Source organism: Centropristis striata, chromosome 5 (assembly GCF_030273125.1).
Source record: "Centropristis striata isolate RG_2023a ecotype Rhode Island chromosome 5, C.striata_1.0, whole genome shotgun sequence".
NCBI lineage: Eukaryota > Metazoa > Chordata > Actinopteri > Perciformes > Serranidae > Centropristis > Centropristis striata.
The window spans coordinates 29,270,105-29,295,748 of NC_081521.1; the positions used below are offsets into that span (position 1 = coordinate 29,270,105).

A 25,644-nucleotide genomic window follows, 5' to 3' on the forward strand; every position below is an offset into this window, starting at 1 on the left:
GTTCATTTTCCATAGGTGACAGGAGCCAAAGAATTTAAGAGGCTTGCTGCCGTCGCCAAGCTGGTGCTGGTGTTGCCCCACTCGAATGCAGATGCTGAGAGGGTGTTTTCACTTGTGGGGCTCAACAAAACCAAAACCAGAAATAGCCTGGCATTGGATGGCACCCTGTCCTCCATCATGGCCACAAAGATGGCAGGCCTGGAGCCCTGCTTCCGATGGGAGCCCCCCACAGAGATCATCAAGGCCTCCAAGAAGGCCACAGGCCAGTACAACCTGGCCCACAGATCTCATTTTTAGTTATTTTCATGTGTTATTCCGTTGTATCTTTTAAGCACTTTAAGCACCTTATTTGTTGTTTTGTTGTTGTGGGAGGCTTTGAATAATGAAAAATATTTCTCCCTAACTTATCTTGTGTCATTTTTTTGCTACACATAAATCATTAAGTGCTCTTAAGAAAACAATTAATAACAATATAGGTTAGGTTTCAGTGAAGAATTAGTTGAATACCATTGTAATCAAAATGTCAATCAACCTACCTTGGTCAAATCTTAAACACAAGTCTATAATTTAATAAGGCTATATTGTGGTACATAGACATTCATTGAGGCACGACAATAGTTTTCTGGTTGACTGTTCAGCTCAAGTTTAGAAGGCCCTACAAGTCATGATCAGATGAACAAGTTCAGGTATGACACATCTTTAGCATACCACCCGAAATCCACTTGAATGCAGGAAATCACATCAACTTAAACCAAAATTTCCTGGGGGTGGACCTTCAGCTATGTCTTTGCTTCACAGAACGTAACCAATGTTGTCCATCTCCAGTAGGCCACCCCTATCAATGGCTTTGGGCCCCACAAACCACCAGAGTGACATGGGTACAACGCCAAATTAATTCTAATTCCCTGATATTTGAGCCACCAACATGTGTGGCTGCGTGCAGGGAAAAATTTTGGTCACCCCCGACAAAATCTCACTCCAAGGTTTTTTGAAAAGTTGGCAGCTCTGATAATATAACATACTATAATATAAAATAATGTAACATAATATAACATAATATAACATAACATAACATAACATAACATAATGTAATGTAATAGAATATTGAAAGAGCTTTACAAATGGCAGCATAAAGCATTTTTATGAATCACAGGACATTTACATGGACCTTTTTCATGTCACAGCAACAGACATTCTTCAACGCTGTCTATCTACATTAAGTCACTGATAATTTTTTATAACTAATTTTACATACCTTGTATCAGTAATGTCTGATGTTAATAACAGAAATGATTGTCTCATGATTGCTAAAGTCGAGTGAAAGCAAAATATAAGTGCATCTGATCAATGTGCAAGTCTAACATTTCTTATCATACAGAGACCACAAGAACCTGTCTGTTCTCTTGTTTAAAACATTCTTTATGTATCATTTAACATCAGTAACTTCATCAATAAATTACCATATGCACAGTATTAAAAATCAAAAAAGAGTGAGTGACTGAGATTGCTTGATGTCTTCACATCTCAAAACTGAGGAGGGCGCTGTTATTCCAGCAGAAATAGAGTTGCAACACGTTTCTCTTCAGCAGCAGAGCCAAAGAGAGAAGAAACAAAGTGATTGATTGTCAACTAAATCACATTTCCATGCAGGGGAATGAGCAACATGATAATCTGCAACTTTAACCTTAGCTTTGCAGTTCAATATCTCCACAGGATGTGATGGAACCGGAGGCTAAGCTTGAATTGCCTTTTATCACTGATAGTCATATAAACTGGAGTCGAACCAATAGTTTTATGGTTGGGTGACCTCAGTGAACACATGAACTATGACCAAGGTCTCATACCAAGCAGGAGGCTCTTAATCTTGGTCGTGGCTTTAAAAGTGCTAGAAAGCACAGCTCCTCACACAGGTTGGTTCTGTTTCAGACTCATACAGGTGAGCACTCATTCAGTTTATTTGAATGTGAATTCTGTGATATGAAGTGAATTCTGTTTTAGATGACAATCATCAAATTACTGCGTTTGAGTTTGGTTATTGCAACCATTTCATTTATTATACATAATGATTCAATGCATGCAGATTATTCTGGCTTTTTTTGTTTGTTGAGAAATTGACTGCAGTAAGTTAGCTTTGATTCACATCATTAATACACACAATGACAACATATTCAACTCAACATTTTTTTGTAAATTTTTACTGTAGTCATGATACCTTATGACATTTTATGTGTGCTGAGCAGTGAAGCAGTGAGTAAACAGTGACTCCAGACAGCAGTAAAACCTCTGAGGAGAGGAATGACTTCCCAAATGGACTCCAACAATGCCGGCAGCGTGCAATATGATCGCTGGAACGAGGACAACATCAACATGGACGTACAGGCGTCACAGTCGACTGTGAGGAGGTGAGACATAAAAGGTGTAAAAAAATAATAATAAAGTTTTGTGATAAAGAACAAACCTATAGAGACATAGAAAGATGGTGGATGAGATATACAACTAAACTGATATATGGGTTTGGTGGGTTAAAAAAGGTACATTTTATGCCACAAAATATAAAGTTAGCTTTGAAACTTTACATTAGTTGAATGTTAAAGCACCAGTAAGCTTGGTGGAACATTTATAGTCAAAATAAAGTGACAATGTGGTGAAATCAGGTGATAAAATAATGTAAGAATGAAGGTGGATTAAATGCTGTTTGAGCCTCCCTCTGTGTTTCATTCACAGGATCTACAGCAGTGTGTGTCATGGAAACTCTGGAAAAGCAGTGAAGGCAGCAGGAGCTCTGGCTGCACTGGTGGCTCTTTACATCTTAGGATACGTGACAGGATATTATGTCCACAAGTGCCCAAATGTCCTCCCTCCGACCTAGAGCAGAAGCATCTTTGGTACTTTGTGCTGTTGTCGTTAGCTTTAGGACCACAGTGTGATTCTTCTTGTATTTTATTGGAGGTTTGCTGCTGCAGGGGTCAATGTTGCAGCTGGCTGAGCATCAAACGTCCTTTTAATTTTGTTGATCTTCCGGTAGCATAGATCTTCAGATTATTTTATGACTTTAAGTGTTAATGTAATGCATATTCATCCTGCAGCTCAAACTCATTTGGGTTACCTGTTTATCCAACTGACTAATGATATGGCCAAAAGGCAAGGCTTTGCTGTATTAATTAATTTTTAATAAATTATTAATTAATCTTCTGCACAGCAGGTGATGCATTTTTCAGCTTTTATTTTTCTGCGAGAGACTGTGGCTAAATAAATAAATAAAAAATAGCAAAAGCACTACAAGCAGGAACCCAAACTTAAGTTCCATGTAATGAACATGAAAACAACTTTTTATGACAAAAAAAGCTAAGCAATTGCATTTGTTGAGATAGATTTGTATTGCAATGTAAAAAACACTGTTCTGCATTTCAAATAAATATCATTCCACCTACGTTCACTGTCTGTGTTTTCTTTGCATTTCATTCCCTCTGACAAACCTGGTCCAGATGTTGTTGTCAGAAAGATGTTTCTGCTTATTACATTTCTAAAATACTAAAAAAATACTGGCACACACTGAACACGTGGGACTGGATGTTCAGAGCAGGAAATGACTGGTGCATAGTTGAAACCTATCCTACCTAATCCTGCAGGTTACAATTTCAAGTCAGCTTTAAGAGCTTCTTCTTCTTGTTGTCGTTTAGTTAAGATTACATTTGTTGTGCTGACTATATATATTACAAATAATCTTCATACAGTTACATTCAGAGGTCCAGTATTATTTTTTTTATTCCGTCTGAAAACAATAGTCAGGTGTCCATATGTACATTGAAACAGGTTATGCTTACAGTAATCACTCCTATTCATACTAGAGCCTGACAGATATATTGGTTGACACATATTATGAGCTGATTTTTGCCTATCAAAGGCATATTGGTATCAGTGTTAATGCTGTTCCATATGTGGATTAAAATACTTTTTCTCACACAATAATTTATAGAATTAGCCGACAATACATTGTTTGTGTAATGAATAATAATGTTAAACATTATTTAATAAAGTTTTATGTTTGAGAAAGGAGTAGAGTGGTGTAAAATTATATACATACATAAAAAAGGTTTATTTTCATTCCAGCTGAAAAAAATGACTATATCAGCCAACTGATTAATAGCAATTAATTTCCCCCTCTAAAATCACTGTCAACATCAGTCTCAAAAACCCCATATCAGTCGGGCTCTTGTTCATACTTGTCATTTAAAGATCCCTTCCTTAAATGCTTCCAGCGAAAATGATGGACTAAACTCACAGATGTGTATTCCAAAGTTATCTGAAGATTAAAAAAAAAAAAAAAAAAAAACCCAATAGTCTAAGTTAGTGGATATCTCCAAAAATTTTGTGAAGTTTTTTGGGAAAATGCTGCATATGTGGAAACAATAAGATAATTACATACAAAAAGAAGGCAGTGCATGAGGAATATATCCACTTGATTTAACTCACTCAGACTGCTATAGCCTCATTTGAGCTTCAAACTCTGGAATATGCTTTTTGACTTTCAGTTACACTGAAATAGCAACAGAGAGAGAATTTTAAATGGCTGCTATGGAAAGGAGGCCTTGATATAGTGACTAAACTATTTAACTGTATATATATATATATATATATATATATATATATATATATATATATATATATATATATATATAATATATAAGTTGGGTTATTGAGTTTCTATTTTTGTCAAACCAGCTCCACTATATCTGCTTCAAATCATTATGACAGCTATATAAAAAAAGCCTCTCTTATCTGAGGACGGAATTTTGATACAGAGGAAGCAAATATAATTCCAATAGCAATAAAATTACATTTCTGTGTGTAACAAGTGCTACCAGTGCTATGACAGCTATATAAAAAAAGCCTCTCTTATCTGAGGACGGAATTTTGATACAGAGGAAGCAAATATAATTCCAATAGCAATAAAATTACATTTCTGTGTGTAACAAGTGCTACCAGTGTAGTGAGCCAATGAACAAAGTTCAGTAAATATAAAATATGTCCTTTATTGTTTGGGTGACCAGGTGTCCCTGACTGCACAGCACAATAATCTCTAGTCCCTTGTCCCATATTTGATTGGCTCAAACCACTGCAGGACAGCCATTTTTCTAAAGTATGGCTTCTATCCAATGGCTTTGGAAAAAGCAGGACTGCCATCGTGGGGCTGTATTTGTTGTCAGTCAAACTAGGTACACATGGGCCTAGTTAACCTGTCCCCTTCTTTGCTACGCTACGCCCAACAGGGAAAGTTGCGAGTCACACTAGTCACACTATATATATATATATATATATATATATATATATATATATATATATATATATATATATATATGGTTTAATATAGAAATTCCATCCATAATATTGCAATTCCAATGTATTTAAAAACCTTAAACTATAGAGGTTCAGGGTTGCCAGTAACAAAATGCAATCATTTAAATGCATATATGCATTGGTGTGCATGTGAGCTAAGACACATTTGAAAAACAAAACAAATGCTACAGTAGAATCATTTGTAATTTAGTTTGTCATATCTGATCATTACTAATAATTAATAGTAAATAGGAGAATGAGCTATTGCAGTTAGTGTGCTTGTCATACCATTGATACCATGAGGATCATAACAAATAAAGTATACAGAAGATCATCATGAGATTCAGGACTGTTACTCATGTTATGTTATCTATCACACCAGGGTCTGTGCAATATAAAGATTTACAATCATAGAAAAAAGTCATACTATGCCGCTATTGTTGCTTACTGTTTGAACATACTGTATTCAAACTTGTCACCTCCTCACCGGCTTAACACAAATAAAAAACAAACCCCAGATCCACTCTCATTTTGGAATAAGCTTTGTCTGCCTGCTTTCCTTTCTCCCCCGCGCTCTGCACACTATATTTATAGTTTGATGCCATAATGTCGATGCCAAGAAATGCCTGGAACACAGCAAAATTAAAAGAAAACAGGAAACACAGGCAGATGGCAGGGTCTCTGCAGACGTATACACCACCACGCATTCATACTGATTCCCTCAAGATTGCACTTTCAGCAACAGCACAACACCAATACAAAATTTGAAACTAGTATACATGTAAAAAATTAGAAAATGCAAGAGACAATAAAAGTATAAATACAAGGAAATAATATACAAGGAGATGTTTTAGGAAACTCCTGGATATCTTCACACTGTTAAAATAATCTCCTAAGTAATTTTTTGTCAAAATTTTTTTTTTTTGCCTAAATCATCTCCTCATGACGCCGGCCACCTATGGTAAAATCGCCTACATCCTCAGTTGATCAGATCATCTGATTTTACACCTTTAAGATCATCACTTCTTTGACAATTTGCCACATTCATAGGCATCAGATAAGAACCCAAAGAAGAGCTAGAGGGAGTTTAGTTTATCACTGTTTTATTGTTGACACACAAACATGGGATGTGTCATGAACATCAATGACACTTTGAAGTAACATTAATGCTCATGATACTTGTCATGTCATGTTTCTGACAGGCTTGTGTGACTCTTATGTAGACACCTTCAAAATAAAGTGTTACCATATCTTGCTTAAGTCACAAAGGCATGTTCTCTTAAGTTACATAATTTACACACAGTGTTATTACTAGGCCAATAGCCATCCTTTGTTACATCCTTTTTGAGTGAAATGATCAATAAATGTTATATGTTACACTTTTGGGGAAGTTTTTTGTGTTTCCTGCAAAACTTGAAAAAATGACATAGGCGATTATGACGATATAGTGACGATATTTACCTTACCATTGTTTAACCTCCTATCAAATTTTCCAGATGATCTCAATATAAAGTTGATAGAATTGTTTGAGTTAATAATTTTTATCGTAGGTTATGTTGCTAGTCACATTTTGTGAGGCTGTTTGAAATAGAGATGGAAAGCAAGTAAAAGAAACAGTCCCCGGGTTAAACACAGTTCACTACCTGTAGCAGCTTCGGAGCAAACGCGAATTACTTTTTCTTTGAAAGTAACGCTACTTAAGTTTGTTTTAGCGTCCCTTTGGGGCTTTTCTAATCAGCTATGTAGTGGGGATCTGTGCGGTGGGGAGATCCGTCAGTGTGATGTGAAAGCGTGTGGACAGAGAGGCGGATCTTATATCCAGTCTGTGATCTGAAGGAGCTCAGGACAGCGTGTCTGAGCAAAATGAAACATGGATGAGGAGGTCGCCGAAAGTTGGGAGGAAGCTGCTGATAGTGGGGTAAATAATAAAAGGCTAAATATACCCGCAGTTAAAGGCGAATATCTTTTTTGTAGCTTGAATATATTTCGAGCGTTGTTTTAAGAAGTTCTTATAACGTTGTTTTATGTTGACTACTCCCACGGGCCAACAATGTGGCTAGCGCTAGCGTTAGCTCTGAGAAACTTTAGCTAGCTATTAGCAAGACAGGCTTAACATAGACTTAGCCAAACAACTAGCCAAGTGACGGTCGCTGTTACTATTTTCGCGTGAAATAACGTCAATGTGCCTGAATATTAGCCAGCCAGCTAACGAATACAGTTACGCGACGCGGAATTACAGTTCCTGTTGAAATACTTGGCTAATGCTACGCTAGCTATTTATTGCATGGCTAACATGGAAAATGTGTTGATTGAATGTTGGTTAGCGTGTTGGCTAATATGCACACCTCGCACACTATATAAGACCCTTCCGCGACCCACTCTCGCTTCATGTTCAACTCGGGGAAATGTTTTATAGCGCCAGTTATTACCTTTATTATTACCATATAACCATTATTATTACAATACAACCATTATTTGGACCGCGGCTAACGTTGCGCTAGCAGCGTTGTGAACCAGTTTAGTAGGTCGAAATTTCCCCCGCAAAGTGAAGATAAGTAGCTTTGCAAGATCGACCATTTAACGTTAACAGGTTTTTATAATGTGTAACATTATAGCAATGGCTATATTATCGTTTCTACACGGAGCCTGGCTCAAACTCTACATGCTGTGGTGTCAGTTTGGTTAACTAACTGGGTGGTTTCCTGTAGTTTACCAGGCCAGGTTGTTGTGGGACAACATTTTCGGCCATGTTGTCAACTATTGGCCCGAGTACGAGCTGATTTTGTCTTCAAACTGGCAAGTTGGAAACATTTAGCTAAAATTAGTTATCGTAGTTTGGCAGAGTCTCACTGGCTCGTGACGTCAACAACGTGGCTCTGAGGAGAAGTTGGAGTGAACGTCAGCAGCTCGTCAGGTTGAAGTTAGAGATTTTTTATTAAAAACACGTCTTCATGTGGTTAGTCCGGATAAATTAGACCGCATCAAACATTGTTTACTGACAACATCAGCTGGCTAATGTTAGGTAGTTGAGCACTTTCTGTTATGACTTGGCAGCTGCCCCTACACATGTATAAATAGCTTGTAACTGAACCCAGTGCTTTCCATCCAATCTCCGACTTGCTTGCTACCTGCCGCACTTTCCTTTCTACATTAAATCAATCAATCCATGTTGTTTGTTTATATGAATACATGTTTCCACTACTTTCCCCCCCACAGGAAATGGAAAAACGGTTAGAAGAGAAGCTAAGGATCAGCCAGAGAGAAAAGTAAGGCCTTATGAGGGAGAATAAACATGGGCTTTTTAAAGGATTAGTTTAATTTGCATTTAGGACTATTTTGTTTTTGTATGTGACATAGCCCAAAAAATACTCTCCAGCTCACCATACCTGTGATCGACCAAGAGACAATTTATTTTTTAGGGATGCATACATTCAATCCACTTAATTTATGTTATTAATTATTTAATCATTTCATTTTTCTTTAAGTGTGCTCAATTCAGAAATTGTCTTAAAGCATGTTCTACCAGGAATGTAACTTTGCTGATAAGCAGGAATAAACTAAATCAGTAATAAATGTTTCAGATTTCTGCCATGGATGTATCATCTCAGCTATTATCAGCACTGCCTCCCTCACTTCATGGCCTCTTCCTGTCCGTCATATCACTAATTGTGGGTGTTCTGTTCTAGGGAGTCAAGTAATAATTCTTCACGATCTCCATTGAAAACAACCATGGTGATACAGGACGACTCTCTTCCAGCAGCACCCCCACCTCAGATACGCATTTTGAAGCGGCCTACAAGTAACGGGTCACTGGGATCACCCTTGAATCAGAACAGACCCACACCACAGGTCAAATCTCTGGCCCAGCGTGAGGCAGAGTATGCCGAGGCCAGGAAGAGAATACTCGGCAGCGCCTGCCCAGAGGAGACGCCTCAGGACAAACCCAACACTGACAGGTAATGACCCACAAATATTTAGTGTTTAGCTCTTTTACTCACAGCCCAATGAAGGGCACTGGGCATTGGTATGCTCCAAGTTGAGATGAAGACATTTTTACTTTTTGTGAGTTAAGTATCCAGTTGAGAGAATAGCATCAATAGAATTGTATAGGCATTATTGTAGAGTCTTTCCATCCACTTTGATTCTTGTATTTATCATCTCTAAATCCAAAAGAGGTTTTTTATTTACAATTTGATTTGACCTTTTATTGAAAATGTTTTCTACTGTGTTCAAACATCTACAGTAATTTAGGTCTGAATTAGATGTTAGCCATTGTCATTAAAAAGTATTTAAACATATAAATAACCTTTAAAAGACATACACACATAACGGTAGCAAGAAAGGCAAACAACCAGAACAGTGAATATGGCAGTGCACCAAAGAGAACCTACTTCAAGCTGAATCGCAGTCAGAACCCACATGTCAGACATTTGTGAGGAGCCTTGTTGACTTCCCCTCCTGGTTTTACTTTTGGTTTCATTTTATAGACTACAGCTGGATGAAGCACAATGGTTTAGTCTTTTGTTTTAGCTTGACTTCCTAAAAGTTGTCTGATGCAACTTTGCAGAACTTGAGTGACCGTTTGTTCTTTTTAGTTTGAGTTCAGTTGTGCCAAAATTAAAAAAAAACATAAGTTTAAAAAAATTGAATACAGTTTTGAAGCCAACTCTCCAGAAAAACCAAGAGGGAACACTTAACACTAACTAAAATCACGTGTGGAGATCCATCTGTTGTGAGACGACAGGGATTCTGTAATTAGGACAGTTCAGGGAAAAGACATTCATTGAACACAAGAATGCTGCTGAAACTTTCCAACTGGAAATGAGTTGCGAGTCGTTTATGTCCAGGAGCTGGCACGTGGAAAAAAGGCTGCTGTCGTTAATTTATTTCCGTTTCCTCTTCTTTTGCCAGGACAGGCCGCAATAACTTTACATCGCCTTCAGAGGACACCCGATCAAACAATCACACTGTGCGGCAGCCAGCCGGCCCAGACGGCACCCACGGGTTCCGACAGCACAGATAAGTGGGCCTCGGGCCCCGCAGCCATTCAGGGGAGAGATAGATCAAGGGCCACCAGAGAGCAAAGACATTACTGTATTCTAGAAACTTCCTTCCTTCAGTTCAACTCTTCCCAATCGCAGTCGCATGGAACCGACACCAGGGAACTCCAGGAGGAAATCAAATTGAAATGTGCTCTCTTCTCTCCCCGCTCCAAGTCTGTTTGACACTGTGATTATGGACATCTTCTGGACTCACTGTGATGATCCCTTTAAGAGACGCCCCGTCACCTCCATCTCTCCTCCTCCTTCAGTGCCCAGCGGCTCCGTCTCAGGACGCCCGCACGGCAGAAGCAAAGACTTAAAAGGACACCAGAGAGGACAAGGAGTGGCGGGCTATAGCAAAATGAGATGAGCTGGTACTCGGGCAGCAGCTTCTCCCCCAGCAATAATACCAGACATCACTTCTCACACCTTTTACATACATGTTTTTAATTTTCAGATGTTGGCTCACTAAATTTTTTTTCTTTTTCTGGCTTGTCTTTAATGATCTATACTAGGGATGCTCTGATATATACAGATACTTCTCATTATACATGCACCACCAAGAACCTATTCATTAAAACAGTATTTAATACTGACATTTTATAAAGTAAATCTTACAATATCTGCAGTATTTATGAAATAGGAAGCATTTTGTATTTTTTTTTGTTTTGTGGTGAATTAGACTCAGAATACTGTTGAGGTTTTTCCTTCCAGTTTAAACAGACTCGCTGGGCAGAAGCTTGCGGTGTCAGATCTCCCACAGTAAACTCTGAGCTGAGAACTTCACTGGTATCTGCCTGGTAACTGAGCTGTTTGCAATATCAGTGCACCCCTAATATGTAAATTGCCATTTGTTTTTAAAAAGCTGAGGGTAAGGGTTATGTGTGTCAAGTTGTATATCTGACAAGTTCTGTTTACGGTTGTCTTTTTTTTTTTTTAATTAAGCTTTTCAGCTGTCTTCCTTGGACTGTCACATCATTATTTCTATTTAAAAGTAAAAGCAAAAAAAGACAAATGAAAAGGAGATTTAAGTCAGTTTTTAAGTAGCTTTTCTGCCTTTTTGTATGCGATGGTAGCGATGTCAGAGCAGTATTTTAATCAAAATGAACCAAAATCCCATTTTAAATTCAGCCTGTATATATATATATCAGTTAATTCAGATATCATTATTCGAAGGTGGTGTTGGTAGCAACTCAAGGGAGGATCAGATGGGGGAAATGAATTTACTGCTGTACTTCACAAGCCTCTCGGTCACATCTCCACCTCGCCAGCGGCGTGCTCGTTTCTTCATGTCCTTCACTGACGTACAGTACGTAGGAACTCAGGTGCAAGTGAACGAGACTGAATGAATGAAATGAACTAAGATTGTATTTTTGCAGCGGGTTTGATCGCTCAAGCAGCAAATGTCCGTATTAAAGCGCGGGTTGGCACTTTGTTAGAAACGGTGCTTTACAGTGAAATGTAACCGAAACGATGTCCACGTCCCAAGATGAATGAATGCCTGATTTCTTTTTTTTGTCTGTTCATCTTGATTAGTCAAAACGGTAACATTGTTCATTAACTGATGGTCCTCTGCTGAAATGAAACATGGAGACACAGCTGTAGGTAGTGACTACCTGTATGACTAGGACCATTGTGCCCAATAGATGTTCTTTATTTGTACTAACTAAAAAGCGATCTCAATAAAAAGCCATATTCAGTGGTGCACATCATCAGTAGGAAAGTTCTTGAGATGGTTGAATTCAGCTTGTGCCTCCTGTATCACATCTTTACTTCCTCCTGGTTGTTGATTATGTTACTGTAGCTCAAGAATTATATCTGAGAAAGAATTCACAATACTGGTTTAAAAAAAAAGAAATTCTAGTTCAGGAAATAAAGCAGCAGAGCAGGAGAGAGACGGGTTTAGATGAGCTCTGAATGAGAATACAATACTGCCTGTAAATACTGATTTAATAAAACGATTTTCAAAAAAAGTCATTTTGTGATGCATTTAAAAAAATTAAATCAGCTTGTGTCCAGTGCAACAGAACTCTATAGGAACAAACTTTTAATAAACTGATCATATTGGAAAAAAAGGAGTTCAAATGTTTTACTGTCCTTTTTCAAAGCTGTGAGCACTACAATTTAAATCCCATTCACCTCTACTGGTATTAGATTAGTAGAGGTAGAAATCTTAAAACCTGAACAAATCTGTATACATGGTTGGATGTGAGATAAAAGTGTATCTGTAATCAACTGACTCATGAATTGGCTAGAACATGCAAACTTACCAGTACATAGAGGTCCTTTAACACCCCCAGGACCACAAAATACACACATCTAAGTTCTACATAAAAACCTTTTTTATTAAAACATAAAAATGACTTTGCATTGTTCAAGTTAGTGATGTTACTGTGTGTGACAACAGCAGTTTTTTGGCTCGGATCGACTGAAAAGTGTCCAACAGAGGGCCGAGCGGATGCTAGCTGAACTCGATGACTGTGTTGTTTGTGGGGGACAAGCTTTGATTCAGGGGCGGCCACGACGGGGATTCACACAGGAGGATGTTCAGACGTTTGTACTGTTTCTTGGACTCGCGCCTCCCACGTAGCAACCGAAGACAGTTCAGGATACCCTTGTCTATCAGCACCTGTGGGAGGAAAAAAAACAGCAACTGTACTGTTAACAAGGCTTTCAAGAATATACAGTGCTTATTGAGACGTGCTTTGCATTTACAGCTGAGATTTCAGCCTCTCTGGATGCAATTGTTACACTGGTGGTATGAAGCCTGGTGTCACTCAGTATGTATGCTGGTTAGTTATATTTGGCTGAGAAGACTCTACTCTTTTAAGCAGCACTCAAAGCTGAGGATTCAGCAGTAAAAAGGGAAGTATGATAGAGGTGGGGGAAAAAATACATATATACAGCATAGTATCGCAATATTTTGCATGGCAATATATCGGTTCATAGTTGCCAAGTATCAATACTTAGCGTTTTTTTCTAGAGGCCATAGTGGGCTCACTTTAAGGAATATACTGGAGATACTGGTATCATATGAAACTAGAAGATCTCACCATGATCGCAAAATGCTTAAAATCGCAATAATATATTATGACTCAAGTATCGGGATAAAAACGTATCGTGGGGTCTCTGCTGATTCGCCCTGTTGGCAAGAGTGAATCAGCAGAGTATGAACAGTAAAACAGTTACTACAGGCTGCCTAGCGCTCATGATTGGATATTACTTATCGGCAGGTATCTGAACAGATGCTACATTAATGACACTTAAACCACATAAAGCTAAATTTAAGCAGAATTAACAGAATAAACGAGCACAGGGAACAGGACAGCATGGCAACACTGGGATCTTTTTATGTATTTGCTGGACAATTTGTGGAAACATGTATTACAAGAAGATTGACATGTACAGATCATCTGAGAGCACACACTACACAACAGAGGTCAGCCATTAAAGCCCAAAGACTTAATAAACTGATGAAACTTTGTATATAAGTTTAATGTTAAGAATCGTGGAGAATCCCAACATAAGTTACAGTCATGGAAAAAATTATTAGAAATTTGTTTTTTTAAATTTCTAGCCATTTTCCATGGTTTTCTTGATAATAACCAAAATCATTATCAAGAAAACCATGGAAAATGGCTAGATATCATCTCTTAAATTAAACTCTTATGAGCTATTTCTGTTGTTATCATTATATTCGTCCAAACAAATGTACCTTTCGTTGTACCAGGCATTTCTTGGCAACTGAACTAGAAATTGAAGAAAACAAAGGTGGTCCAATATTTTTTTTCATGACTGTATATCCACAGTCTGGTTGTTGGTGATTTATTTTGTGTAAATGATCAGAGTTTAATAATCACTCACCTCCACAATAAAACAAATGAGGAAGTTGAGAGCGGCCACAGCGACGAGCAGTAATTTAAAATCCATATCAGCAAAATTGTACAGCTGAAGTAACCGAGCAATGACAGGCCCCGGATACAGCACCAGCCAAGTCATCACGGCAAAGAGGACTAACAGTAGACACAGGAAGATCACTGGAAGGACGAAAGAAGACCGAATTCTGAGTTCAGGGTCCAAAATTTCAATAAACACCCTTCCTATTTGGCATCATGAGTCTGTATGCATCAAACTTATTACAATGCAACCCCAAATCATTATTAATTGAATTCACACTTTTGATGACTCACCATTGTAGTAGAGGGGTTTCTTGTGTGGGTAGCCCTTAGTGACCACCACAGCAATGATGATGTACTGGAAGCCTGACAAGTCAAACACACTGGTGTCCTCCATGTTGGGCAGATTTTCTGTGCCAAACAATGTTGAATTGAGAGGAACGTACCTGAAAAAAATACAGGGCATGAGGTTTTATCAAGTGTAGACAGGATGTTGGTCTTTTTCTAGATCAGGGATGGGCAACTGGAGGCCGGGAGGCCGCATACGGCCCTCTGTACAACTACATGCATTTGAGCATGAAATTTTAAAAGTGCAGTGTAAAAATGCACAAAAATACTTATTGCAATTAATGTTGGTCTGCTGTTCTTGCACTGAAAAAAAAATCACAGTAAGTGGTTATTTTTTATTTGCCTAAACCTTTTGTGTTCCTATTTATACAGTTATACATGCATTTGAGCATGAAATATGTTAAGTTACTGCACTGTATTAATTATCATCATATCTGGTTAAGTACCCGGTCCTATTTGTGGCCCTGTGATAGTGTCGATGAAAAATTGTGGCCCCCTCCAGCATTTAAGTTGCCAATCCCTGTTCTAGATCTAAGATACTGGATTTTGTCTTTCTTTGCTATATTCTGAATTGAAATAAAAATGTGTCTCCTCACTGACCAGTCCTGTGAGCGGGTGATAAAGAGCGCAGCCACCTGGCCCAGAATGATCAGACATGTGTGGATGAAGAGGCTGCCCAGCACAGGCAGGGCCAGCAGGCTGGCTGAGGGTCTAGCGGGATGCAGCTCCTTACTGGGGCCTCCTTTCCCCATCACAATGGCCAGTAAGGTCACCAAAAAGAAGTCGCAGAACAGGAACTGCAGGTCAGCCAAGGTCGTCCTCATCTGGAGATTAAAAAAAAATCACGTTTCATAAAAAAAAAATCTTTTAACCGGAGCCTGACAGATATATCTGCCTACACCGAGAGCTGTCATTGCCCTGAACACTTCCAAGACATAAAAAACATTTCAATACTGTGGAACAATGGTGCAATATATTTATTTTATGTGAAATGATATGACTATTTATCCAGTAGTGATGAAATTTAGTTGTAACAGCAGCTATAGATACAGACATATATAATATAGAAATTATTATTATCATTTATAGAATTGGTCCAGCAATTTAATGTAATACATTGTTTGTATGATGTATAACAATGTTACACATTATTAATTAAAGTTTTATGTTTGAGGAGAAAGTAGGTCTCTGGGTGCATTTGCAGAGAAAAATCAGTCTATTTTAATCTCAGCTCAAAAATTACTATATCTTTGAAATTCCCCCTCTAAGACTGTTATTGGCATCGGTCGAGCTCTCCTTTTTTGTCGACTGTTTAAGAAAAGGAGAAAAAGAGGAAAACCTGACTGGACAGAAATACAAAAGAATTGCTGTAAATGGACGTCCACTTTGAAAGTAAGTTATGAACTGCTACTCACTGTATAGAGGATGAGGACAGAGCAGAACTGAATAAGGCTGTACAGGGCCATGTATCTGAAGAGACTGAAGGAGGTGACCAGAGAACATCGGCCCTCTCTGCAAGGACAAGGAGGAAAAATGTATCATTATCTCTTCTGCTGCACATACTGCACCACAAACATGACTGGTGTTCATTCATATTTACCCTGCTTTACTAATTTACCTGATAAGTAGCGGCACACAGCTGATGTTTTCAGTCTTGGAAGTGAAAGGTGATGCGACTGAAGCCTCAGCTTCAGACAGTGAAACCCCGACGTCAGCAGCTCTCAGGGCCCCGCAGTCATTGGCCCCATCCCCACACATGCCCACTCGGTAGCTGTATAGAAGAGAGAGTCTGATTAAAATGTAGCCACTCTGAGAATAAAGAGTTTATGTTTAGCAAATACTGTAGAATATTTCCACCTTACATTTCACAGAATTGGTATTAGCTTACAAAATCTTGATTTAACCAACACATCTGAGTGTGTATGTGCTTTAATGTGCAGTTCCCCGAATGGCCACTAGATGGCATTTTCATGAAACAGCTGCAAAAAACTCAACTTTTCTACAGACATATATATTTTTTTAGGTTTCGTTTTGTTGCCTTGTAGACACAATATACTTGATATGTTCACTTTCCAGACATTTTTGTGTATTTAAGTTATTTATTTATTTATTTTTTGGGGGGGGGGGGGGTTATCTTTCGCAGTGTTTGTAATGACTAGAAAATAAATATACCTAAGGCTTTTATATTTAACAGTTAATCCATCTGTCCATTTAGCCATACCTTAAGCAAGGTTTGTAGTGAACTGCAGTTAAGGAAGGTCAAATTTCTCATAATAATCACTTCTGTTCTGTTCTGCTTTATATATATTTCCAGTGGTGGAAAGTAACTAAGTACGTCTACTGAGGTACTGTACTTAAGTACAATTTTGAGGTACTTGTATTTGAGTATTTCCATTTTATGCAACGTTATACTTCTACATTTTGAGGCAAATATTGTACTTTTTACTCCACTACATTTAGCTGCCAGCTTTAGTTACATTTCAGGTCGAGATTTAACATAAAAACATGATCAATTTAAAGTGAGTAGACATTCATAACAGTATATAAAGTAGTTAAAATGAACCCTACTTTGAGAAAATTAAAATGCATTAATAATAATAATCCAATAATACATTTGGAACATACATAGTCACCCAAAAAGTTGGATTAAAATATTTTTTTACTTCTTTCCATTAAATGATTGTGACAACTTGATTTATTCTCGACAGATTAAGTGTATATCTTCTCATAACGTTATTAATCAATCTCTTCCAAACATATCACAATGAAAATGAAAACACAATTAACAGAGGATTAGGTCTGTAAACCACATTATACCACATATACTTGATGGACGACCGTGTGTATAACAATCTAAGTGGGGCCATTCTACATAACAACTGCTTTTACTTTTGATACTTTAAGTACATTTTGGTGTTGATACTTTTATACTTTTACTTAAGTAAGTTTTCAATGCAGGACTTTTACTTGTAGTGTTGTATTAGTACTTTTGTTTAGGTAAATGATCTGAATACTTCTTCCACCACTGTATATTTCTACTCGGTTTTATATTCTTTCTGCTCTGCCTGTGTATTTCCCATCCTTCCCCTTTTGTGTCTGAACTCACTTCAGTTTCTGCAGCTCCTTCATCAGCTGGGTTTTCTGGTCAGGAGCCATGCGTGCAAATACAGTGGCTCGCATCAAAACCTGCAATGACAGCATTTTGAGGAAAGCAATTAATCACATGTTGTTTTTACAATCATCTTTGTTGAAATTGTGCATGATATATTGTCTTTTAGTCTAATGCCTCCGCTTGGACCAAATTATAAGTTAATGGAATAATGTTGCCTGCCACTACATCCCTGTTGTCAGAATATTCTTGCTTGGATTGCACAGCATGCAATACCTTTGGCAGATAATCAGGGAAGTGCTCACAGAGGGCAGCAAAGGACTTGCCACTAATAGCCAAGTGATAGTTAAAACCACCCTGGTACAGGCCCTGCGAGGAGAAAGGAGAAGTATTAATAACAGCAGCCAAAATTCATCCTCCCAGTTTAGAAAAGTAGGTCATGATTGTGCTCATTATGTGCCTATTAATTATGCATGACATGACCAGTTAGTAAGATCTTGTATCAGTGTTTTTTTTTAAAAAGTGAGTTAAAATTAGCTTCAAGCTCAAGCTGTTTGACAGATAATAGGACCCAAAGATAAATATTTAAGTTCAATTTCCAATCAAACAATATCAGTGTTGTCTTTTAATTTCCAGAGCATGGCTGATGATGGAGTAACACCAGAGACTTAAACAGACTGAGAAACAGCTATATTGTATTGCAGTGTTGTGTCTTAGTGGGACCAACCTGAGTGATGACCTCCACGGAGCTTTGGGGGCCAGGGGCCGCTCCATCCTCCAAGCTGAACCTCATGGTGGGCATGGACTGGGCAGTGTGGGGGGTCACATTGACGAATATCACCTTCTCATCTATTCCTACCATCCCGCAGCTTTTTGCTACATTGACTGCAGTTAAAATGTTGTCTCCTGTGTGAAAAAGGGCAAAAAAACAGAATATGACATGATGTTAGCTTGATGGCTGCAACTTACAAATACGAATATGAATACTTTATTTTTGGATAGGGACAGTGCACATTAATGAACATCGATAAACATCTTTGTAAATATGCCGGATTATAGCAAGGCTGCTAGTTTGCATCCATAGTCCCTAAAAAATTAAAAATGAATACAAATATATTTATATTATATATATTTAATACTTAAATGCTATATTTCAGCGGCTAGGGGACTCTCAATCAAAATAATAACAAAACTTTGGTGATGAACTTTAATGACGCTGTGAAGTAGTGTTGGATCATGGGAGTTGCTGTCTTTATTGTTCAGCAACCATTATTATCAATGAAAATCTATTTCAAATGACCCAGAAAGAAATAATGCTAACTTACCTTTAAATAGGTTGCCTACCCAATAATAACCAAATAACATTTTATTAATAATAATTACACAAGTACTGTACTTAAGTACAATTTTGAGGTAGTTGTACTAGTATTTCTATTTTATGTAACTTTTTACTTCTACTCCACTACATCTTGAGACAAATATTGTACTTTTTACTCTACTACATTTATCTGACAGCTTTAGTTACTTTACAAGTTGAGATTTAACATAAAATATATGATCCATTTAAAGTGATGAGACTTTAAAAAAAATAAAACTTATCACAGTATATCAAGTAATTAAATGATTCCTATTTTTACAAAATTAAAACACTTTTTACATAAATACTTACATCTACATACATATATAATTCTTACATATTCTTCAAGAACTAACATACTAACTGAATTTCCCCTCGGGGATAAATAAAGTAATTTTGAATTTGAATTTGAATAAAAGCATCAACACAAATAATTCAATAATATTTGGAGTATATAAAACAATCTGAGTGGGTCCATACTGCATAACAAATACTTTTACTTTTGATACTTTAAGTACATTTTGATGCTGATACTTTTGTGGAGTAATTTCACAGTGTGGTATTAGTACTTTTACTTAAGTAAGGAATCTGAATACTTCTTCCACCACTGGTATGAACACAATGCAACAAAATATCTAAAAGATGTCATACCTTTAACTGCCTACAATGTAATAAAAAAAGAGAAAATGCTAAATATTTCTCACCAGTGACCATGACGCTTCGAAGTTGTGCCAGCCTCAGGATGTTAATAACCTCGGCACTTTGTGGCTTCACCAGGTTCTTCATCATCAGCAAACCCAGGAACTGCATGTCTTTCTCTACCTCCGCTCTGAAGAGAGACAGGCCGCTGCATTTCAGTATAACTGGATTTACAGCACGCTTCAGGTGTTGGGAAATGAGTTTATGAGGAGCTACAAAAAGCCAGAAAAACAAAACGGTTCTCACCTCTCAATGGTCCTAAAGTCAGTGTTCCCGTCTACTGGTTTACAGGCGAGTGCAAGAACTCTGAGGCCTTCACTGGAGAAGCTGCGCAGTTTGCTGGAGAACTGAGCTGGCACTGGAAACAAAAAACATCTCATTTATTATAAATGTAATGTAAAAGACAGTAGACACATTGTAAATGACCTTTAGCAAGGTTCTTTGTGGTGTATTTGTATTATATAGCTTGTTCTTCATGTTTGTATATTTTCTAGTTCTATATGTTGTGATGCTTTTATTTTGAAAAGGTGCCATCCAGTGTGTAACGGGCATAGACTGTATATAAATAATGGATATAGTGACTGTGACGTCACCCATTAGTTTGTGGACTGCCCGTTGGAAGCATCGAGTTCAGCGTTACACTTGTCGCCATCTTGCGTCGCCATCTTGTTTTTGCGATACGGGGAGCAGACCATATTTGGACTGTGGACGCCCCAAATCATACGATTCTTCATCTTCTATTTTCTTCTAAATGGGGCCCTTACTTGAACTATTAACATCAAATTGTCTTGAGGAAGATTTTTTACTAGCGATTGAGACTTTAGTGTTGTCCCAAAAAAATTTCTGGGGTAATAAATCAAGTGAGAAGTTTCTCATTTTGCACTGAAATGAATGGACAGAATGTTTTTGCAGCCAAACTTAGCGCCCCCTGCTGGAATTTTTCAGTAGAATGCAGCTTAAGGCACTCCCTGGTTTGTCTTTCTGCTCAGACCAGGAGGTTGCCGCCTGGTAATGGGTGCTTTTATTTTGAAAGGTAGTGGCAGGAAATAAAAGGTGGAATGGTAAAATTAAAAACTAACATAAAATGTGCTCAGTAATTCATATGAAGTTGATATAGAGTATCAAAAAAAGCTTCTATAGTGCCTGGCTGACAGGGGCACAAGGTTTGCTGGAATTTCTTTTCTATTGTCATATATGTAAGTGGCTTTTTTTGTAATTAATATTATTTTAAAACTGTTTCTTTGCTTACATGCTAATGCTAATGTTTGCTATTGTTTTCCCATCTCGTAGCTCTACGGTGAATTCACAAGGTGGTCAATGAATGTCTTATTTTTTATTGTCATGGAGCTAAAGGTTGCATAAATAAATCTTGTGAACCATCAGTTCAAGAGTCAACCGTCACTCAGCCAGGGATGCTACACACATTACTCCTACCTATAATTAGTTGTACATTGTTAATATTAAGTTACTGACCAGTTTCTGCTCGGCAGAGGCTAGCCACCATCTCTGGGGATCCTTTGATAAAAGCAAGAGCGGAGCGCCCCCCGCGGGCCACCGTCACCACACTCATCCTCTGCAGGGCCGAGGAGAAAGGAAACCTCTGAACGATGGCCACCGCTTCACTTGTGGACTGACAGCAAAATAAAAGAGAAAAATATCAGTTGTACATAAGTAGACAGATATTGGCAACAGTAGGGACAAGAACCAAAAATAAATCTATATCACCAACACTATGATTAGCATATCAAAAGATCAATACCTGTACATGAGTTTTACGGTGGTTTAGGGATTTAAAAATGTTAAGAGATAAGCCCCATTGATCAAAGATTAATGGTTGGGTCACTCACTTGAGAGGAAGGTTTCAAAACAGCCAAAACTCTGTGGCCTCCAAAGGCTTCACCTAGCACTCTTCCATCTCCCTCTGGCTCCTCAAGTGTCTGGAACATATTTAATTAGATACTGATTGAGATTAACATACTATAACAGAAGTTCACAGTCAGATAAAATGCAAACTGCAAACAAGATTTTTAAGTATTGTTTACTTATTCTTTGATCAGATATTCTGTGACTGATTTAAATATTTAATACCATTTAAGCGGATTTCAGTCTGTTGGGGCACACAGGCTATCAGAAGTAATTAATAGTTATTAATTACATTAAATAATATTGTTTAATTTACAGAAAAGAAATCCAATTATTCAAATCAGTCTCAACTACTAAAGTATTAATGTGTAACCTTGATTAATAATCAACTTAAACTATAACTAAGAGATAACTACGTAGAGTTTGCATGCAAGACGTTGGCAGGATTGACTTCTGTGCAAAATTAAATAGAAAGCATGTATATTCCATGTACGATTTATTTAAAAATAAAGCACCGCAAACCAAAACACACAGCATCTAATCTAAGCAAAACTATGTGTGAATGTGTGTGTGTGCGTGTGTGTGTGTGTGTGTGTGTGTGTGCGTGTGAGAGAGAGAGTGAGAACAGGCAGAGGCGGCCAAATCTAGATGGCAGAGAGAGGAACAATAGGTCTTTGTTCTATTCTTGAACACTTGTTGAGCAAAGAAAAATCTGGAGCAGGATTTTCCCTGAGTGTCTAAAGCACAAAGTTTAGTTTCCCTCTCATTTGTGATAAAAATGTACCATCTGAAAAGTTAGGCTTCTTTCATTAATGGTTTCTGGGATTGATCTTGCAAGACTACTCAAGCCATCAGTGGCTGTGAAGTATTAAAACAGATGTAGGTGCTTATACTGGCACGCACAGGATTTGTTTAACATAACTTAACAAACTTTCCCGGCTTTAATGGTAGAATAACACAAGAGCGCCCCCGGTTTAATGGTAGAAATGTGATAATGCTTTCCCGGCTTAAATGGGTTAACTGGATATTGTGGAAGCTGCTGTGCATGTCCCAATAGTACTCACTCCCAAATTATTTATCACATACAACTAATAATGAGTCTCTGTGGCTGTCTTCACATCTGTGGATGTGACCGCAGACTCACAGTGGTTAAATGACTAAAAGGTTTGTAAGTCAGGTAGTTAAAGATAATAAAAAGTATTGTTTCAGTATCAGAACCCAAACTTTGGTATCATATCAATATTACAGTATTACTTTATACTTTATACTTAACTAACATGGTAATTTTTTTGAGTTGGAATGAAAATACATTTTTTTATGTGGATTGTGCACCGATTTTTCACCACTCTGCCAAGGTACCCAGAGAGCTACTTTCTCAAATATGACACTTTATTAAATAACATTTAACATTGTAATCCATTATACAAACAATGTATTACTTAGCCAATTGTTATGAATGATAGCTGAGAAAATAAAGGTAGGAATAAAATAAATAACTAAATAAACATAGTGTTCAGTGTCAGTCAATAACTGACAAATTGAATAAAAACATTAATAGCTATTTCTAAGTCAAGCCAAGCAACATTTTCTGCATTATATATCGTGTTTCATAACAGCTCATATCAGACAGCATAAACACTGATACTGATATGCCTCTGATAGGCTGATATCAGCCGATAATATCTGTCAACCAATATATCTGTTGAGCTCTAAATAAAATATACACAGTCCTAGTCAAGTACCTCATGAAGTCAATATAATAAGCTTCATAGTGCCATACCCAACCAGTGGACTCGACCATCTTGAGCTCCAGAGGGTCTCCAAGGGGCTCTCCTCGCAGCAGCGTCACAGTGTGGCAGCAGGCCAGGCCTGTGAGCATGGGCCCTGGGGGAAGGAGTCTGGGATCTGGGACCAGCTCTGAGAAACCAGAAGGTCCCCCCTCCATCACTCCCCACACATCCAGACCGTCCTCCGTCAGAGTTCCTGTCTAGAGACACATAAGTGCGCAGATGAACAACAACATGGCCACTAGAGATGGAGGAAAATATTATAGTAGCATAGGATAGTATCGCGATATGTTACGTAACAATATTATATCGATGTATGGCCGGCAAGCATCGATATTTAGTGGTTTTTTTCGGCGGCCTTAGCAGGCGGACTTTTAGGAATATACTCGAGATATGATATGGTATGACATGAAACTAGAAGACATAAGGAATCTATCGACACCAAGCATGTCGGGAAGTTGTCGAAAAAACGCTGCAAAGTCAGGCTTTTTTTATGTTTCATTCAAAAAAATTTAGAGCAGTGAAGTTTAAAATTGAGGAAAGTTTGAGAAAATGCTGCAGCTGTTGTTGTCCATACATGTTTGATATCAGTTCAGTTCAGTTTGACTGAATACTTTGTTGGTCAGTCTGGTGGTTTGACTAATTGTGGAGAAATAAAAAAGACTGAAGTGAGATGAACAGACTGAGTATTTTTTCTTATTTGACAAAACAATTCTTGATTGAAATTAATTTTGAGGACACATACTCACCATATCTGAAAATGCTTAAAATTGCAATAATATCATATTGTGACTCACATATCGGGATAAAATCGTATCGTGGGGCCTCTGGTGATTCACAGCTCTAATGGCCACGACTATAAACTTTAAGCTGATGGATTTTCCCCGTACCTTGTCGAAGCAGAAGAGAGAGACCTTGCCGCAGATGTTGATGCGTGGCGGACTGATGCAGAAGATGCCCTGCTTCTTCAGCCTGTTCTGGGCATAGATGGTGCCGGTGGTGATGGCAGCAGGCAGGGCAGGAGGCACCGCGATGGTCACGATATCCAGGCTCCTGATCACCAACTCCATCCAGGTCGCCTGCGCGCGCACACACACACACCACACCACACCACACCACACACACACACACACACACACACACACACACAAACACACAATATGAGTGATATCACTTTCTTTATAACTTGCATGTCAAATACAGACAATTCAGAAAATATCTTCTTTCTTCCTCTTACATGTACTTACATTAGATTTGTACAGGACCACAAAGCTGTATATGGAGCCAATAATAGCTGAAGAAGGAAAATATCAGAAAGAGTTTATTAATGTTCAATTATTGTTTAATAAGAGGTAAGAGAAAATGGTTGCTGTTATTGCTCTCACCAACAAACGCCAGGATGCCCAGGAACTTGAAAGAGTCTCGGTAGAAGCGGAAGTCGGTGGGCTGAGGATACAGAATGGAGCTGACCAGGTTCCCTTTGGCTGTGAAAAACCCTGATGATGAGATAGAAGCAGGAAAACAAGCTTGACTTGGAGAGCCAACATAAGCACTTTAAGTTGCCTAACAAACTTGTTGACCACGTTTCTTTTTCCTTATAAAATATTTAGAAAGCCATTTTTTCTTCTGGATTGAAGTTAGAAAAGTATGTTACCTTCCTCTCATTTATTAACAAATGAAAAAAAATAATGACTACATTGAAAAATACATATTTTTTTAATTTGAAAAATAAAAAGCAAAAATAAATAAAAGACCAATTAAAGAAAAATGAAAAGATTTGTTGACCTACATTCAATTAAAAATAAAATTTGATGTTCAAACATTTTTTGTGCTTTTGTAAATATATACACTCCACGAAAATGAAATAGGGAAGTGAGTAAATAGGGTAAAAAATGTTTTTAGTTTTAAAAAATTCTCTGTTAAGCATCTTGTGTGTCTAGAAAAGCGCTATATAAATGGAATGTATTATTATTATTATTGTTAATATTAAATTAATACAAAAGGTAATTTAATAATGAAGTAAATTTAAATATTCATTAAAAATTTTTTAACTAATAAACGCTTACAATGATCATAATTTTTTATGTTATATTATTATTCATCAGGAAATCTATCTATTTATTTATTTTTGTTTTGGCAGCTTCACAGCAGCTTCCTCCACAGTTTTCCCCTATAGGTCAGTGGAATAGTGTGACATCAGCAGGAA

General features: G+C 37.6%; 3 protein-coding genes across 4 annotated transcripts in view; 2 read left to right on the top strand and 1 right to left on the bottom strand.

The window, feature by feature from the left end:
• Positions 1-2,272: 2,272 nt before the first annotated feature.
• On the top strand, positions 2,273-3,376 carry smim1 (small integral membrane protein 1). Its single transcript, XM_059334081.1, has 2 exons — positions 2,273-2,402; positions 2,725-3,376. The coding sequence occupies exons 1-2, from the start codon at positions 2,296-2,298 to the stop codon at positions 2,867-2,869; spliced, it is 252 nt and encodes an 83-aa protein (XP_059190064.1). The 5' UTR covers positions 2,273-2,295; the 3' UTR covers positions 2,870-3,376.
• Positions 3,377-7,083: 3,707 nt separating this feature from the next.
• szrd1 (SUZ RNA binding domain containing 1) lies at positions 7,084-12,091 on the top strand. The gene is made up of 4 exons (XM_059332939.1): positions 7,084-7,255; positions 8,554-8,603; positions 9,024-9,293; positions 10,249-12,091. The coding sequence occupies exons 1-4, from the start codon at positions 7,208-7,210 to the stop codon at positions 10,358-10,360; spliced, it is 480 nt and encodes a 159-aa protein (XP_059188922.1). The 5' UTR covers positions 7,084-7,207; the 3' UTR covers positions 10,361-12,091.
• A 366-nt stretch (positions 12,092-12,457) lies between these two features.
• atp13a2 (ATPase cation transporting 13A2) overlaps positions 12,458-25,644 on the bottom strand; it is a 29,668-nt gene continuing 16,481 nt past the window's right edge. For both annotated transcript variants that reach the window (XM_059332937.1, XM_059332938.1), the window contains exons 13-29: positions 24,824-24,934; positions 24,686-24,732; positions 24,329-24,517; positions 23,432-23,638; positions 21,636-21,725; positions 21,262-21,418; positions 20,035-20,146; positions 19,794-19,918; positions 18,460-18,638; positions 18,009-18,101; positions 17,730-17,809; positions 16,242-16,394; positions 16,039-16,135; positions 15,224-15,447; positions 14,570-14,721; positions 14,244-14,416; positions 12,458-13,008 (exon numbers count right to left, since the gene is read on the bottom strand). In XM_059332937.1, coding sequence (XP_059188920.1) covers positions 12,841-13,008; positions 14,244-14,416; positions 14,570-14,721; positions 15,224-15,447; positions 16,039-16,135; positions 16,242-16,394; positions 17,730-17,809; positions 18,009-18,101; positions 18,460-18,638; positions 19,794-19,918; positions 20,035-20,146; positions 21,262-21,418; positions 21,636-21,725; positions 23,432-23,638; positions 24,329-24,517; positions 24,686-24,732; positions 24,824-24,934 — 2,357 coding nt within the window. In that variant the 3' untranslated portion in view covers positions 12,458-12,840. The remainder of the gene's footprint in view (positions 13,009-14,243; positions 14,417-14,569; positions 14,722-15,223; positions 15,448-16,038; positions 16,136-16,241; positions 16,395-17,729; positions 17,810-18,008; positions 18,102-18,459; positions 18,639-19,793; positions 19,919-20,034; positions 20,147-21,261; positions 21,419-21,635; positions 21,726-23,431; positions 23,639-24,328; positions 24,518-24,685; positions 24,733-24,823; positions 24,935-25,644) is intronic.

Coding starts and splice junctions, on each gene's coding strand:
- smim1 (XM_059334081.1), top strand. CDS start 2,296: ATGACTTCCCAAATGGACTCCAACAATGCCGGCAGCGTGCAATATGAT. Junction 2,403..2,724: donor TCACAGTCGACTGTGAGGAG/GTGAGACATAAA, acceptor TTTCATTCACAG/GATCTACAGCAGTGTGTGTC.
- szrd1 (XM_059332939.1), top strand. CDS start 7,208: ATGGATGAGGAGGTCGCCGAAAGTTGGGAGGAAGCTGCTGATAGTGGG. Junction 7,256..8,553: donor AGGAAGCTGCTGATAGTGGG/GTAAATAATAAA, acceptor TCCCCCCCACAG/GAAATGGAAAAACGGTTAGA. Junction 8,604..9,023: donor AGGATCAGCCAGAGAGAAAA/GTAAGGCCTTAT, acceptor GTTCTGTTCTAG/GGAGTCAAGTAATAATTCTT.